We start from the raw sequence: 18,015 nt of genomic DNA on the forward strand, positions 1-18,015 counted from the left end.
TTATTTTAATGGAATTTAAAAAACTATACCACATGCTACAGTTGGGAATCAAACCCCATTCTCATAAATGGCAATGATTGCTAATCTTTGGCAAATCATTTAGTGCTAATAAAAATGTATTCAGCCTACTGATGATGCATTCACCTCATAAATCATGACACACTGTATCTCTGGCTCACTGTATCTCTATCCATATCACTGGATATCTGGCCCTGTATAACTTGGTATCCTGTTTAGGTAACATTTGCATATGTTCATCACTATATGCAGATGATGGTTGACAATGTTCCTTGGTGGCTGGCTGCAGTATACGTCATAAGTCCTGCACCTTCCATGTTAGCGGATGGGACACGAGCCAAACTAAAACGTCAAAATTCACAACAAATAAATGTTTCCCATAGATGGCTTCTGTCATATTAGGGAGTTATTATCTTGCTATAAAAAGATGTGTGAGGTACAAGTGCTTTAAAACTACATTCTTTTCTAGCGGCCAGCAGGGGGCAACTCCACTGCTTACAAAAAGAAGTCAGATTATAAGGGCAGCTATAAAAAAAATAAAACTACGTGATGAGTTTATGGTCTCAACCACTAGTTTCAAATCTTCTTCAATAAAGCATGATGTTCATTTTGTAAATGACAGTCCCATTTAAAGTTAAATAGACAATAAAGCAGTGTAAGCTTTAGGGTCACTTTGTGATTTACAAGTCATTACCATGGCAACAAAAATGACACTGTAAGGTAACCATGGTGAAAACTCTAATTATAGCTGAAGCCATCCTATTTCAACAAGTTATGTATTCTGTTATGAAAGTTAATATTTTGGGCAACATTTTGGTTTCCTAAATAATATCGTTCATCATTTGGTTATATCAAAAAAAAAAAACATCTAATGTATCTAATGTTCAGTTTTCTTGTAAGTATCTTTTTTTAATCGTTTTTTGTTAGCGAAAATTAGCACTAGCATTATCATAGTTAACCATAAATCCATATTTATAAAGTGTGTATGGAGCAGCACAGGTGTAACATTAGCTTAGCTCTGCTGTTAGGTGTAGCTCAATATTTATTTATATCAGTCCTACTGTTAGGTGCAAATAATCATGTATAATAATAATAATCATGTATAATAATCAGTCCTGCTATTAAGTTTGTCTTAACTCTGCTGTTCAGGTTGAGTGTGTACCTCAACATGTGCTGAACGCAGCCCTGCTGTTAGGTGTAGCTCAATATGTACTGAACGCAGCCCTGCTATTAGGTGTAGCTCAACATGCATTGAACGCAGCCGCAGTCTGTCTGGTTCCTGTCTCAGTCATATATCGGGGCTCCCTATGCTGTACGGCGCTTGCTGACCGCTGGGTAGCAAAACAACTTTGAAAACAAGTTGTTGTATATTGTTAGACATATATCGTTACACACCAGAGAAACTTGACATTAACAGGGAGCGGACAAAATGCCTGCGGTGTCCAAAGGGGATGGGATGCGTGGCCTGGCCGTGTTCATCTCTGACATCAGGAACTGTAAGTTTGTTTATCACATAAATACACCGCTCTTGGTTAGCCTACAAGTTGTTGTAACGTTGACCAGCATTAGAGGGTATAACTGGTGCTTTCGATAATAGGTTCAGTCAAGAAGAAGAGTATGTCTCTTGACCTTTGTAGCCGCAGTTTTGGTAACTTCATCGTATAAAGTGGATTTTGACAAGCACTCAGCTGGCTAGCTAATTAACGTTAGCTGCTAGCTTCCAGTTGCTAACGTCATGTCGAAGGGCGTGGACCGCACCGCTAACTGGTGACAAGACAACGTCAAATTGGCATTTTTATTATACTGTGGCGTTTCAGAGTTGTTCGTTTTATAGCTTTCTTAAAGTTTTTGTTTAAGAAATCAATACATTCTCACTAGCCAACTCGAGCTGGTTGCCTTACTGACTCTTAATGACCAAATATTTAGGCAGCAATGCGTCTGGTAGTTGCAGTAGACTTGGTACACAGCTAACATAATGTACAGCCCGAGTCTATTTTACATATAGTTTTGCCAGGTTGTCCAGTTTAAGGTGTTTTTAAACGTCTAACTAAAGCTTACAATTCCTCCATTGAGTTCCATCGTCCAACTAGAGAGTCATTTTTAGGCTATTGTCAGTTTAAGAAGATTTATACATAATTGCAGGTTGCCTTATGAGCACAAATATACACTAATACCACTTACTCAATCGACGCTGAAGTTAGCCTCAGAAGGGAAAAGTTAAGGGAAATATAAGTCATGATGTTTAGCAGCTAGTTTTTCATGTTTCACCACTTGTCCTTATAAAACGTTAGAGTACTACACAGTAGTAAAAGCCTTAAGACCCTTTTTTACTTGTTATAACTCAATGCTGTTTTTTTACATCCAGATTACATTAGACCTGGTCTAAATCAAAAATCACTATACTTAGACATGTCAAATCTGGACTAGATAACCAAGGAGACTCCAGTCGGGAGACACTGCTTCAGATTTATGAAACCTTTAATTCTATTTGTAAAAACTGAAAAAAGGGCAATGTCACTAATATTTCTCCATTCAGAACACATTAGACCAGTCCCACATAAAAAACTCATTTCAAAGACCTGTCAAATCTTGATAATAATAATTTAAGTCTAAAGTGTAGTAGTTTTTTATCTTGATCTCAACTTTTAAATACATTTTTACACCGAAGTAGAACTGTGGATTTTGTCCTCCATCACCTTCATTGTAAGTGCATTATGAAGGGATCTGGGGCTGCAACAAACAATTTTTTCATGATCAATTAATGTGTTGATAATTCTATCAGTTAATTGATACGTTTTCTTTTGGTCCGTTAAATGTCTGAACATAATGAAAAATGTCAGTCACTGTTTCCCAGAACCCAAGGTCACGTCCTCAAATGTCTTGGTTTGTCCTCAAGTCAAAGATGTATAGCTTACTGCCATAGAAAACTAAAGATACCAGAACATATTCACATCTGAGAAGCTGGAATCAGAGAATTTACATATTTCTTCTTAAAAATGACTCAAAAGGATGAATCAACTATCAAAACAGCTGCAGTTAGTTAAATAGTTGACAGCTAATCGATGAATCATCTTATTGTTGCATCCCCGTTAACAGCAAGAAAAACCTTTCAGTGTTCATTTGAGACCCAGTTTTTTTTTTTTTTTTTAAAAGTTGTGAACTTGTCCTTTTAGGAATTCAACTAAAAAATCTGTGAGATTTACTGAGAGGCACATTCATTCACCTCACAGAGGAGATTATTATGAGTTGACTTTCACATCTCATAATTATTTACATTCTTGAAGATCTCGTACCTGTAAGACCTTTATCTCATAGTGATGAAAATGAACACATTGTAATTATTTCATCTTTTTCTGGTCATTTAGAGAAAGTGCATAGTGAGATATCCCTTTCTTGTAACTATGAGATAATACGTTCATACATATCTTATAGTTATTTATGAGAGCTTTTTTTTAAATTATGAGGTAAATTCTCATAATGAATACAGAGAAAAATCTCCATATTTTAAGGGATGAATGTGCTTCTTTGTAAGCCAGAGGTAGTTTAACAGTTATTACAGCATGTGATGTAGCTAATATGTTTGTACACAAAGCTCAACTCCCAACATGTAAAATATCTCCATTTCTTCACAGGTAAAAGTAAAGAAGCAGAGATTAAGAGGATAAACAAAGAACTGGCCAACATCCGCTCTAAATTTAAAGGTAGGTGAACAATTCTGACAAAGCCACACTGGAGGGCAGATCAGTCTAAACACTGATCCTCATCACCTGCTGTCATTACTGTTTGAATGAAAACCTTACAGCCTGACATGTCCGTCCTGCTGCTGGCTTTGACTTTCTTATTGGCTGTTGCTGCGTCTGCGCTGTGAAAAGTTCACACTCTGGCTCTTAATGTGCTACTGCCGCTGCTGGTGTTGTCTCTCCTGCCACCTGTTCCACGCCGCCTAAAATTAGTTTGCTCCAGAATGACGCTGCCCTCTGCCCGCTGCTGCCCCCGCCATTCTACCCTCCTTTATTCCTCTAGTATCTGTAGTATCTGTTCTCTTGCACCACCCCCTCCTCTGCATGTTTCCATGGCAGTTTGACTGTGTTTATTTTGCTGTGATTGTCTCTCTAGTGTGCTTGTCCTCTGTGGCCAGATTAAAAACCCCATCCTATTTCCTGTCTTTCTTGTAATCATACCTCTCTCTTTTCATGGTGCCCTCTACCGGGTAGTGGTCCTTGAGATCAGAAACCTGAAGGGTGTGAAGGGTTGTGACTACAAAATCACATGACCATTCATTTATTTTGTCAGTGGCTGACACTGGAAACCACCAGACAAACTTAAAGCAAGGTTGTGTTCTTTTCAACTCACCGTCCCGATTATCAGATGTGTGTGCCAAGGTGTTGAGACGTCTGCCTCTGAAAATTGGCAGCTCAGAGCTTTGAAAAATGACATTGGAAAGTACAGCAAAGTGTCTAAATAAGCCTCTGAACTAAGAATATAGAAGGTTGACTTGAATATGATTATAGGAAAGACCTTGTAGGATTTTGCACGCTTGCCAACACCAGTTTTCTACAAATAAAACAGAGTAGTTTAAAGTCACATATAATTCAAACATGGATCTCCACAAATATCATTGTAATTACAGTAGAAAGGAGGTTTTGTATAGCTAGAGCTCGTCATCTTCTCTTGCTTTGTATTGCTCCAGTCTGAGGCTCCTCCAATTCCTCATTTAAAGTGAGCAAGGGTGAAAATGTCACCAGTCTGTTACCTAAGCCTGAACACGTAGCCTGCAGAGATTGTTGTGTCAGTAAGAAGAAAAACAGCAATGTTGCTTCAGATTCAAGAGAAAACAAGAAGCGTGATTGACTTCCTTTTTTTACCTTGAATTTGTTAATTTTATGTGCTCCACATATCTGGAACAAACACCCAGAAGACTGCAGGTCTGCTCCATCTCTCAGCTCTTTTAAATCACAGCTGAAGACTTTTCTGTTTGCTTTATATTAAATCTAAATTTTAGGGTTAATCTCTAACCCTGGAATTGAATTCTCCTGGTTTATCTATCTTACTTTCAGCTTACTTTTATTTCCAATTAACACATTTAATGATATTCAAATGTCTTTTATTTTGCCATATGTCTTGCATTTAATGTTTTATGTAAAGCACTTTGAATTGCCTCGTAGTTGAAATGTGCTATACAAATAAATTTGCCTTGCCTTGTATGGAACATATAACCCTTCATTTGTAACTTGATTCACACATTCAAATGGGTCTCTGTGGTGTGTGTGGGTGTGGACGTGTGTGGTCTTTGCTCACGTGTGGACAGGAGACAAGGCTCTAGACGGCTACAGCAAAAAAAAGTATGTCTGCAAGCTGCTCTTCATCTTCCTCCTGGGCCATGACATCGACTTCGGACACATGGAGGCCGTCAACCTCCTCAGCTCCAACAAATACACAGAGAAACAGATAGTGAGTAGAGAGAAACACACAGGCAGTATTACAGTTCTGTAACATCGTGTTTTTAGAAGCACATTTAAAATCATTTTACAATGTCCTCTCTCTCTCTCAGGGTTACCTGTTCATCTCAGTGCTGGTGAACTCCAACAGCGACCTGATCCGTCTCATCAACAATGGCATTAAGAACGACCTGGGCAGCCGCAACCCCACCTTCATGAACCTGGCTCTGCACTGCATCGCCAACGTGGGCAGCAGAGAAATGGCAGAGGCTTTCGCTGCAGATATTCCTCGCATCTTAGTGGCAGGGTGTGTATATTAACATATAGTGACTGAAGGAGTAGTTAGTGATAAAAACACTGTGAAATGATGAGGAATTATACATGGTTAATGGTTTAATGTCAGCCAAAATCAGATGTTTTCATTTCAGACCCAATTTTGACTTTTTGGTCAGCATTTTTTCCTACAATAGCCATTCAGTGTATTAATGTTCTGTAATTGCCTTTTTATACAGTAGTTTCTATTACCTCCCTGTCCTCCCTGTTAACTTCACTCTCTTAACACTGTATCACAGCTGCATTCACAATTCTGGATAATGCAAACATAACATTTCCTGCTGCTGTGGCTTAATATTAAAAGCATTCAAGTGGTTTATATTGTTAAGCAACCACAGGAAGTAGTTGCATCAACAAAATAACATATTTTCAGCACTTTTCTCCTCTGGCCCGTCTGGTAAACTCTACACTAGTGTTCGAAATGAAGGAAAATATATTGTAGCTGCACAGGCCTCTGAGTTACCAGGTAGAAGTTTTTATAGATCTGTCACAGTCTTGTGCACATCTGTAGTTACAGCTGTCACCACTGGTTGGCAGGACAGATTTTTTAACTGGGTGCAGGTATTCTTTAATCTTTGCACCAGAGAAATAGAAGAATAAGAAACAGGCAGAGTGAGATGTTGGATGATAAGCAAGCAAGCAACTCCAATCTGTCATCAGTGCAAATAGTTCATTTCATCACACTGTGTTGTTTGGAGAACCACTGAACTGTGCACACAACATGATATCAGATCCTAGATGCTCATGGAATGATGGAAAATACTACTTTTTCCTGTTAAAGCAGCATAACACAGTGAATCCTTTTAGTTTAGTGAGTTTGGCTATGCTGTAAGCAGATACACCTGTTGCTCTTGTTCTGTTGCATTTCATTTCTGACACAGTAACTGCTCAGGGCACGTTTGCCGCCTCCAGTGGTTTATAACAATAACAAGTGAGATTTAAATGTCACACCGGCACCTTTCCTTCTTTTTAAAGAAGCAGTTGCTGTTACCACCAGTAACCACATGTGTCACTACATCAATCAGAACTGGAGTCTGAAGGATTTTGACTTTTGTTTTTCCCTTAGGTTCTGCTGTAGTTCTGCTGTCACTACTGCTGCAGCTATAAAAGAAGAAGAGCTGCATGATTAAACTTTAATTCCCATTCAAATTAGCAGGGAGCTAACCAGAAGTTAGCCGTATGCACTATGTATTCATCCTGCCTCTGCAGGACACCAAATTAAAAGCTCTGTCACTCTTTGAAACACAGAGAGATTCACCTGCCAGGGATAGGCTTAAGCTTAATCATGATTGTGTGAACTTGTTTGACAGGGGCTTGAAACGGAAGTTCATTTCTATGTAAAAGTTCAGCCCAGCAGGTTTAAGCATCTGAACATTTTTGAAAAGCATCTTGTGTGTAAAGTATGGGATTATAAAGAGTGATTTTGTGCTGTGCTCGGCTGGAGCAGGGACACCATGGACAGTGTGAAGCAGAGCGCAGCACTGTGTCTGCTACGACTGAACAGGACGTCTCCTGACCTGGTGCCTATGGGTGAATGGACGGCCCGAGTGGTCCATCTGCTCAATGATCAGCACCTGGTAAACCTCACTGCTCTCCTAAATCCCAGTTACACTCAATAACCTCTGTCTGATTTATTCCAGATGTTGCAATGTTGTGTCAATGGGCGTGTATGTTTTTCTTAGGGAGTGGTAACAGCAGCCACCAGCCTCATCACTACTCTGGCTCAGAAGAGTCCTGACGACTTCAAGACCTCCATCTCACTGGCTATAGCCAGGCTGAGCAGGGTGGGTGTCACACCATGTCTTCATCCCACTCAGCTCAAAGGTCTAATGTGTGTTGATGTGATTTCTTGTCCTTTTTTGTCCAGATTGTGACTTCAGCATCCATCGACCTCCAGGACTATACATACTACTTTGTAGCTGCACCCTGGCTATCTGTGAAATTGCTGCGTCTGCTACAGTGCTACCCTCCACCTGGTATGCTACCATACACGCCTGTTTTTATGGGAGAGAAAATGAGGTCCCATCACCTGACCATCATTAGAGATTCCTGTATTTACAATAGTTTACATCTACTTTTCGGGGGATGTTTGATTTTTTTTTCTAAGATATCCAGATTGAAAAGGAAACTAATCTGGATATTCATACTTCCCACATCATTCTTGATTTGATGTTTTCGTTGTTTTGACATTACTGGTTTTTGCCCTCTCATTTACTACCAGGTCACATTATCAGCTCAGTCCACAAGGTAACTAATGGCCACACTTTTGTCGAATTTGCTGTGGGTGTAGGCTACAGCTATTGATTTAGGAATTCCCATTTCCTTCCCTCTAGCATCACCCTTGTGCTTGAAACATTAGTTGCTTGCAAATCCCAGAATAGTAGTCAGCAGTCTAGCAGGCAGCCAGCTCTTTCTTTCCCACAAATCTTTTAATACAGAGTAATGACATTTCTGCAGAGCTTAGAGTTTAAGGTTTAATTCAGGTTATTTGCTTTCACTCTTAGAAATATGATGAGAAGATCTATATCAATAAATACAAAGCTGGAGTTATTTAGTCTTATTTAAAATAAAAACTGAATTCAGGGAGAAACACACATATTCACACCTTCAAAGAGCAACACATGCTGTCTTATTCCTCATTATGTAAAGTCTTATGTAAAGACTGCTTTAGAGGTGTAGGTAGGCTTATTACGCTTGGCTGAACACATCAAATATTAGCTCTGTATTTAACACACAGCCATGGTACAGTAACAATCTCTTAGAAAGAAAGAAAACAATGGCTGCAAGCATAATTTATTCTTACAGTCTTTAATACAAAGCTGCAAGGTTTTGATTATTTGGTTGCTTTAAAAATACAATAAAGTTGCATAATGCAGATTTTGACCATCAGATGGCAGAAAGTGGAAATGATCTCACTTTATCACATTCTTAAAGATAATGAGAGGGTAAGCAGTACTCACACATCCAGCAGAAAAGCTGCCCGTTCAAAACTCATTCACATTTTTCAAGGTGCTTTGATGCGCTGACTCATGAGAAAAATATCTGAGCCTCTTTAGCTCAGCAGATGTTCAGCTCTCCTCACCAGTTACCGCAAGCTGAAATAATGAGCCGACAGTGACTGAAAGCAAGATTCACTGTTAATATGAAAATAACGTCTAGTCTAAACCTATCCTTTGTTGGTATAGAGGACGCAGCGCTGAGAAGTCGACTAACAGAGTGTCTGGAGACCGTCCTCAATAAAGCCCAGGAGCCGCCCAAGTCCAAGAAGGTCCAGCACTCCAATGCAAAGAATGCAGTTCTGTTTGAAGCCATCTCCCTCATCATCCACCATGACAGGTCGGTCAGAGTCACTGTAAACATGGGTGCTGTGACTGTGATGCGATTTATCTTAACACCTCACATTAAGGTCACAGGACGAACCCAACTATCATCAGTCCAGATTCTTGTGTTGTGCAGCACTTGGGGGTGTTTGGGTGTTGACATGTGTGTTTGTATGTAAACACTCCAGCTGTTTGTTTGTACTCGTCTCTCAGTGAGCCCACCCTGCTGGTCCGAGCCTGCAACCAGCTGGGTCAGTTTCTGCAGCACAGGGAGACCAACCTGCGTTATCTGGCTCTGGAGAGCATGTGCACACTGGCCAGCTCTGAGTTTTCTCACGAGGCAGTAAAGACACATATAGAAACTGTGATCAACGCTCTGAAGGTGAGTCCTGCCTCTGCTGCATGCCTTTGATAAGTGTTTGCAGCATCATGTGAATATGATGAGTACTGTTTGAATACTATGTTATCAGTTCAATTCAGTTCTCTTGTCTTCCATGTGTAGTTTTAGTTTTTTTAAGTGTTAGACAAGCAATAATCAGATGAGTCTGAAATTTGAAACTGGACTAATTATGAATTTGGTCATTGGTTATTTAAAATCAATCGGTGAATAACTAATAGCCTTTATAAACAAGCTGAGAATGTAAAAAAAAAAGCGCAGCTCAAAGGTCCACTTCCTGTCTTTTCGGAACTTTCCGCTGCATCCCATGTTCTCATAACGGAAATTATAACTACTGTCTTAGTTCAAGGAAGGGTTAGTAAGGGCTAGTAAATGGACCTTTGATCGGAGTTTATTTTGATATACAAGTTCTGGAGTGTGTTATTGAATTTACATCTCAATCTAAGCTATTAAAAATTGTTAATAAAGTTATAAGATAATCAGTAAATGTTCCAATGAATAAATAAATCATATTTTTGATTTTAAGATTGATTTCCATTAACCACCTTACCTAATTCATTCCAGTGTGCCACACTAAAATATAAAGTGAGTCCAACCCACACAGTAGTTAGAGGGAACTAACTGAAGCTGTGTGTGTCCCGTTAATCACAAACACTGTCTGATAAAGATGCTTTCTCAACCTACTTGATATAGTTCTTTACTGCCACCCAGTGTTGTATGTGATATACTGCAGAACAACAGAACTTCATATTAGAAATGTCATAAGATTACAGAATATACTGTATGTAAAAGTTTTCATAGCAGCCTTATATAACAGTCATACATTTATGTGAAGATTAGTCTGAGTTTCAATCAAAACTAATTTTGATAACAGAAACTGTCAAATATTTTTATGCCAAGCCTACACATCATATTTGGATTCAAATCACACCCATCAGCAGTAAAATTAAAAGAAAAGCTGTCACAGTAACTATGATTCAAATCTAACGTGTGTCTATGTAGGACTCCCCTTCCAAACTACTGTCCAATGTCTCATCACACCAACATGATATCTGAACAGGCACATTTTGCTGTGTTTAATTGAGCTCTGTCCCCTAACAAACATATATCAAGAGCTGCATTAATTACTGAACCAAACCGTCCATATGGGACTTCCTTAACTTTCACATTAAAGCTGTCCTTCATCAGTTTGATTGTGTGGAGTCTTATTGGATGATGATAATATTTCAGTTTAATATGGAACATCTTTGCTTCCTTTTACATATTTACCACATTCTATCCACATTAAGTAATTTTCCATTTTAAATAATTTCTCCAGATCACTATCATAACAGTTTCAGATATAACGACTCGTTACTTTTAAAGTTGTTTGAAAATCTCTAAATATCCACAATCCAAATCCCAGATGTTAATTAGTAAATATTTCCTGTCATGACATTATTTTTCACAGATCTCCAATAGTGTGGAGTTTAACTAGAGACCTGTCATTTGTCATTTCACACAGACTGAGCGAGATGTAAGCGTGCGTCAGCGGGCTGTGGATCTGCTCTACGCCATGTGTGACCGCAGCAACGCCAAGCAGATAGTGGCAGAGATGCTGAGCTACCTGGAGACGGCTGATTACTCCATCAGAGAGGAGATAGTGGGTCACACACACACATATACCTTGCAGCTGCCCTGTGTTCCACTGTCTCGCCCTCAACCACTTGCCTCTCTTTCTCAGGTGCTCAAAGTGGCCATCCTGGCAGAGAAGTACGCTGTGGACTACACCTGGTACGTGGACACCATCCTCAACCTCATCCGCATCGCCGGGGACTACGTCAGTGAGGAGGTGTGGTACCGCGTCATCCAGATCGTCATAAACAGAGATGATGTCCAAGGCTACGCTGCCAAGACTGTTTTTGAGGTGAGTGTGGAGCTTTGTGCCATTACAGATCAGCTTTACTGTCAGTGTTGGCTTCATCACTGTTAAAAGCAAATCTATGTGGGAAACAACATGAGGTGAAAATGGGCACTATGTGGGAATATGCATGTTTCATCACATGGATCGAAAATTGCAAGCTCAATTGAGTTATCACTAGGACTCACTCCATCCTTCTCTCTCTCTTTTTGTTTTCTAGAATATGTAGACTAATGACCAGGCCAAAACCTGCAAGTTTAAAAATATTTTTTCCAAGCTATAATCTTACTTACTTATTTTCAAATGTATAGGTATTGGTTTCTGATCCTTTGTTTGCTCTGGCTTGGGCGTCTTTTGAGCTCTGTTAAAACACTGGAAGCACACAGTGAGCACGTCACTATAGAATATTCACAGAAACCATCAAAGTAGAGCTGTGATGCTGCTATTTTAAAGCAGTTATTCAGATGTTAAATAGTTTCACAGATGTGAATGTTTGCCTTTACACTCAGTGTGCTCTGTATATTAAATCTAAATTGAACAAGTATTGAGTCAGATTGTGTATTGGTCTAGAGATACAAAAACACCATAAGATTTACAAATAGAAAGAGAAGTAGTGGAGAAATAACAAGAGAGTTATGACTGTTATTAAGTTTGAGCGGCAATCAAGAGAGACACTTAGAGCTCATTAGACTTTACCCACAAAAAACCCTCAAACAGGGTTTGTTACTTGACTATGGCTGGGTTGTTGCCTCCCATTCTATTTAAACTCTTACTTTGGTGGCATTGTGTGGCATTTTTGTTTCTAACTCATTACTCTCATGCTTTGTGAACACTTGCAGGCACTACAGGCTCCCGCCTGCCATGAGAACCTGGTTAAAGTGGGAGGTTACATTCTGGGAGAATTTGGTAACCTGATTGCTGGAGACTCTCGCTCCAGGTACAAACAGCATGTTGCAATGTTTATCATAGGATACATAATGTTCTTTATCTGTGAGTTTGATTTAATACACAGTGGAAATATCAGCATAGAAGCTTTGGTGACTGTTTTCTGTCATCTTCTCCTTCAGCCCTCTGGTCCAGTTCAACCTCCTCCACTCCAAGTTCCACCTGTGCTCCGTGCCGACGCGGGCGCTCTTGCTGTCGGCCTACATCAAGTTCATTAACTTGTTTCCTGAGGTGAAGGCCACCATCCAGGACGTCCTGCGCTCAGACAGCCAGCTCCGCAACGCTGACGTGGAGCTTCAGCAGAGAGCTGTTGAATACCTGAGACTCAGCTGCATCGCCAGCACTGATATACTGGTCAGTTCTACTGATAACAAACAGTCTCACACACACTCAGCAGACATAGAATACATTAGCAGTGTCTGAAATGAATACAAAGTGACTTTCACAGTGCCATCTAGTGACTGTATTGATCGGTGCAGTAGTTACGTCTTTACGGTCTGTATACAGTATCCCCTCACTCTCTCTGTCCTTCCCCAGGCCACAGTCTTAGAAGAGATGCCTCCGTTCCCAGAGAGAGAGTCCTCAATTCTGGCCAAGCTGAAGAGGAAGAAGGGTCCGGGCCACTTGCCGGACATCGACGACACCCGGCGGAACGTCAACGGCAACACAGAGCACAGCGAGACCACTGAAACCCCGGCCAAGGTAAAACCTAATATGCACCACAACAGTTCTACTCTTCTTATCGTGTATTGGTAATTACTGGTTTCCTGCCTTTTGCTCCTTGCCTTTTTTTTCCTCCATTATGAGCCTTTTCCTTGATCTTCACTTCCACTTGTCCTCTCTTCTCCTTCCCCATTTTCCTTCCTCTACTCTTTCTGTCCCACTCCTTCTCTTTCTCCTTCAGTCTTCTCCTTCACTGATGACAGAGCTTCTCCCCACCAACAGACCCCGCCCTGCCTCCTCTAGTCCCATCATGCTCTCTGCTGGGACCATGGTATTACTGATGCTGTAGCTAGAAGCAACACATTTTAATTAATTACCACTGAAGTGAAAACTAGACTCACCGAGCACTTTATTAGGAAGACCTGTGCAATCAAATGCACCCAATACAGCATGTTGTATTTTATATTTTGCTTAGCATGTTTCTGAGCAGCATTAGTCAACAGTTGCCATTGGAAACAGCCACTCAGATGCTTGAAGCTCAGATGCTGTTTCCACACATTTGCCCAAACAGTTTATTCTGTTGTGAAAAAGTGAACATTGATATTTTAGCTTATATTTTTTACTAAACAAATGAGGAAAAGGTTACTGTCAGTTTGATGTAAAAACAGAGATTAAAATAGATTCTTTCTGTGTTAACTGTGTGTCTATATACCTTTTTATTTAAGACTACTTTTGAGTTTTAGGTTTTGGTGTGCTTGTGTGTGTCTAGTTACCGTATGTCAAAGATAATGTTTACTGGTGTTTCTCTCCCAGAGTTCCTCCCACCCCTTCACAGACCTGATGAATCTGAACTCCACCCCGTCAGCAGGAGGAGGAGGAGGCAGCTTGTTGATTGATGTCTTTTCTGACAACTCCTCTCCTGCTTCCATGGACGCGTCTGAGGATAATTTCTTCAGGTGGGAACACAGTGTGAACACAGCTTGGTTGTTGAAATCAGCAGAGAAAATGCAAGTTCTCAAAAGTCTTCTTAACATTTGTGTATGTGCAGATTCGTTTGCAAGAACAACGGCGTTCTCTATGAAAACCAGCTCCTGCAGATTGGACTCAAGTCTGAGTACAGACAGAATCTGGGTGGGCAACTTCATAATATCAGTTGTGCATTTCATCAACTTTGCAAGTGTTTTTTTTTTTTTTTTAAAGAATTTGAAAGAAGTGTTTCCTTTCTGTTGTAACCACAGGTCGTATGTATGTGTTCTTTGGCAACAAGACGTCGACCCAGTTCCTCAGCTTTGCCTCAGCAGTGGTCAGCCAGGACGAGCTCAAAACTCATATCCTTTCTGTTGTTAGTGAACTTCCTTCCACCCTTACTTCAATCTTTCTTCGACTCTAACCTTAACCCTTATAACCATAACCCTTAAACTCCATCGTGCCCCTGGTACACAAGGTTCAAGGTATCTTTATTATCCCCTGGGGGAAATTTGATTCACAGCCAGTAGTAATACAGACACAGCAACAAATACAAATGAAAGTTTCATTTTTAAGGCGGATAGCAGCAGCTAATAACCTTACAATGATGGTATAGGGTACCAGTACACTACTTTGTGCGCTTGGTAAACGATATACCACTTTTTTCTAACCCCAACCCTAACCTCACCCCCTAACCCTGTTGTAACGCACAGGAAGTACTGAAGTTAACTTGGTTTAATTTTGGTGTCATATGAATTCTTAACCATGGCCTCCACAGCTGAATGTCCACGCTAAGACAGTAGATCCCCTCATAGAAGGTGGTGCTCAGGTCCAGCAGATCCTCAACATCGAGTGTGTGTCTGACTTCACAGACGCACCAGTGCTCAACATCCAGTTCAGGTTGGTGCCTGAATGTAACTTTTTTTTTAAAATGTTGATGAGTTGATTCTCTGAGCTAATGTATGACTCTGTATGTGTGAACAGATACGGTGGGGCTCTTCAGAACATCGCAGTGAAGCTCCCTGTGATGCTTAACAAGTTTTTCCAGCCCACTGAGATGACATCTCAAGACTTCTTCCAACGCTGGAAGCAGCTTGGAGCGTAAGGTTCACTTTACATGATGAGTGCAGCAGGAAAAGTCCTCCTCTCATGCTCCTGTGTGCTGTCATGATAGAGTAGAGATGTTCAGTCATTTCAAGAGCACAAATAGCATTCAGTCAATTCAGTGTGATAGCTCAACATTTCCATCTAGAAGCATTGTGCTCCAGGAGCATTGTGCTCCTAATAACATAAAATACAATTAAAAAAAATAACTTTCTGCTGAGACACTGAAGCATTGACATTGTGCTGTTGTGGTAGACTAGTTTGGTTTTATACACACTGCACAGAGTTTTCATTGTGTTTCAGCTTGAAATAATCCCAAACTTTGGACACATCCTGTCTTTTTCTCTGGACTGTCTCTTCTCTTCAACCCCCACTGTTCCCTCTCCCTCCTTTTTGCAATTCAAGCTATCAAACCACATTTTCATGACTTCATGATGACCCATGATTTTTAGTTATGGAGTTTCTTAAATAATCATTTCAGATTAGATTTGATACTGGATGATACTTTATATACCTCTAGTCTGTGTGAACACAAACCTTTGTAAAGTGCTTTGGACCTCTCTTGGGATTTAGGTGTTTTATGAACATATATTTAACATACTGAGCTTCACATAAGCAGCATTTATTGTTTATTGTCATTACTCTATTGTATAATGTTATCGTCAGAAAATGAATCTTTTCTCTCTTCTCTTCTGCAGTCCTCAGCAGGAGGTTCAGAAAATCTTCAAAGCCAAACATTCGATGGACACAGAGGTTACCAAGGCCAAGGTAAAATATCTGTTCTCCAAGGAAAGCTTCCTCACACACCTTTACACAGGTACCAGCTGGTGATTGATATGTAGAATTTGTTCATCAATGGTTAACTCATCAGTGGAGAAAGAGCATAGGACCCCCGCATACTTGGCCAAGGAGAATGAAGGAATTAACACTACACACTTCCGCTGAGCATGATGCCACCTCCAATTATGCCAGCTCTCCTCTGTGGATAGTCTTTAAGCTTTCACTCAATGCATCTACAGCATATGGAATTAGCATATTGGTTCATTATTCTACAAACAAGGAAATGTAGTTACCTATACAGTCATATCCTCTGACCTTGGTTACCACAGCAACGCAGCTTCACCGTTATCAGAGTAACTCTCGCTTTCCCCAAAACACCACAAACAGACAGCTGCTCCTAAAATGATTCACATAAGAACAATAGTAACTCCAGATTATACGCACTTGGAATTTGAAATAACAATGACTCAAGGTCCAGTTACTCACTTTTTCTGTGGCCATCAGCTGCATCACGAGTCCTCCGTTGTCATGGAGATGGCGATGTAGATGTTGATAAGTTCCACAGTAGTGAGTGTGCCGGTTTCCAGGGAACATGCTCACATCAGATGTTAGATGTATTTGTGTTACAGATGGTTGTGTTTAGAAATGAGATATGTTTGCTGAGACACGGTGTAAATTTATGGAATGCGATCAACAACATTTCTGGAGCTCACTTTTGAATTCAATTTGAAGAAGTGAATCACTCAGTCACTCTTTCAGTTTATAGGTTTATTTGTAGATTTTCTTTTCCCTCATATCATCATATCCCTCTCCTACAGATCTTGGGCTTTGGTGTAGCTCTGCTGGATGGTGTGGATCCCAATCCTACAAACTTTGTAGGAGCAGGAGTCATCCACACTAAGAGCACTCAGGTGGGCTGCCTCCTCAGACTGGAACCCAACACACAAGCAGAGGTAAAGACACACCTACACCAGTCTATGTCAGCTCTGGGGACATTACATAGACTTACATTCAACTCTAACCTGAACCACTGGCACAAAGATAATCCTTTTCCCATTTGGGGACACACCTTTTTTCCCCAATTGCACTAGCCGTTCTGAGTCTAAAATTTGTCCCCAGAAGTAGCCTATGACAGAACACACAAACACATACACACAACCCTGTACTGAACTATAATATATCTACATATTGTGTAACTGTGTGTTTGTGTGTTTGTTGTTTTTTCTCTCGTTCAGATGTACCGTCTCACCCTCCGGACCAGCAGGGAGTCAGTGTCTCAGAGACTGTGTGACCTCCTCTCTGAACAGTTCTAGACTGGACCCAGCACCAGCACCAGCATTACTCCACATTTACTCTCCTAGTCTCACTTTAGATTGGAATTGATGTATTTGTACAGTGTAAATTCCTTTTTCTTTTTTTTTTTTATTTGACTTACTACATGTAAATGAAAAGAAATGTATTTTTGGCACACAGCTTTACTAATATCGTCACTGCTTTAAACTGCCCTGTACTGTATGTGAGTGAGTGAGTGAGTGTGTGTGTGTGTGTGTGTGTGTGTGTGTGTGTGCGTGCGTGTGCGTGTGTGTGTACTCACACTGTGAGCACCTTAGCCAACATGTTGCGGGTGGTGCAAGAGGCTCTGAATGCTTCTCTGTAGTGTTCTGCAGCTCCAAAGGTTTGAAATAGTGTGTTTTTTGCTGCTTGAGTACTGCCTTTCTTCTCACTGAAACAGTTTTGAGGAGCATTAGGAAGCATCGATCAGATTACCAAGCGTACCAATGAATTCAATAATCGACTGTTCCGATTAGCGTTTCTATGAGATATTTTATTCTTGTAGTGTTTCAAACGAATGTTGCACAGAACCGGGAAGCTTTCCTCAACTTCTCGCCCATTTTGCACTTGTTAGATTAAAAAAGAAAGGTCACATCAGATAGATTTAGACAAGAGGATTTTGACTTTAATCTCAGAATTCTTACTTATCTCACAAATTTGACACGTCATCTCAGGAGCAAAGCTATGCATTATGGATTTTTTTTTTAAGCTAAAAGTAGACTTTGAATGCTTTTCTTTTTGTTCCATTGTTGGAATTTTTAAGCTTTGCAGAAATGTTACACCTATAGATAGTTTAAACACTAAATAGCAAAAACTTCC

At 40.2% G+C, this 18,015-nt stretch overlaps 1 protein-coding gene across 1 annotated transcript; it reads left to right on the plus strand.

Annotated features, from left to right (window-relative positions):
- Nucleotides 1-1,307: 1,307 nt before the first annotated feature.
- On the plus strand, nucleotides 1,308-17,404 carry LOC128360179 (AP-2 complex subunit alpha-2-like). Its single transcript, XM_053320551.1, has 23 exons — nucleotides 1,308-1,514; nucleotides 3,651-3,719; nucleotides 5,327-5,469; nucleotides 5,570-5,763; nucleotides 7,237-7,366; nucleotides 7,472-7,573; nucleotides 7,657-7,765; nucleotides 8,975-9,125; nucleotides 9,323-9,491; nucleotides 11,011-11,148; nucleotides 11,230-11,412; nucleotides 12,246-12,343; nucleotides 12,474-12,705; nucleotides 12,889-13,053; nucleotides 13,256-13,345; nucleotides 13,828-13,970; nucleotides 14,063-14,145; nucleotides 14,253-14,341; nucleotides 14,756-14,880; nucleotides 14,965-15,081; nucleotides 15,783-15,852; nucleotides 16,683-16,817; nucleotides 17,100-17,404. Exons 1-23 carry the CDS (start codon nucleotides 1,448-1,450, stop codon nucleotides 17,175-17,177), a joined length of 2,880 nt encoding a protein of 959 aa, XP_053176526.1. The 5' UTR covers nucleotides 1,308-1,447; the 3' UTR covers nucleotides 17,178-17,404.
- The last annotated feature ends 611 nt before the right edge of the window (nucleotides 17,405-18,015 follow it).

Source organism: Scomber japonicus, chromosome 1 (genome assembly GCF_027409825.1).
Source record: "Scomber japonicus isolate fScoJap1 chromosome 1, fScoJap1.pri, whole genome shotgun sequence".
Lineage (NCBI taxonomy): Eukaryota > Metazoa > Chordata > Actinopteri > Scombriformes > Scombridae > Scomber > Scomber japonicus.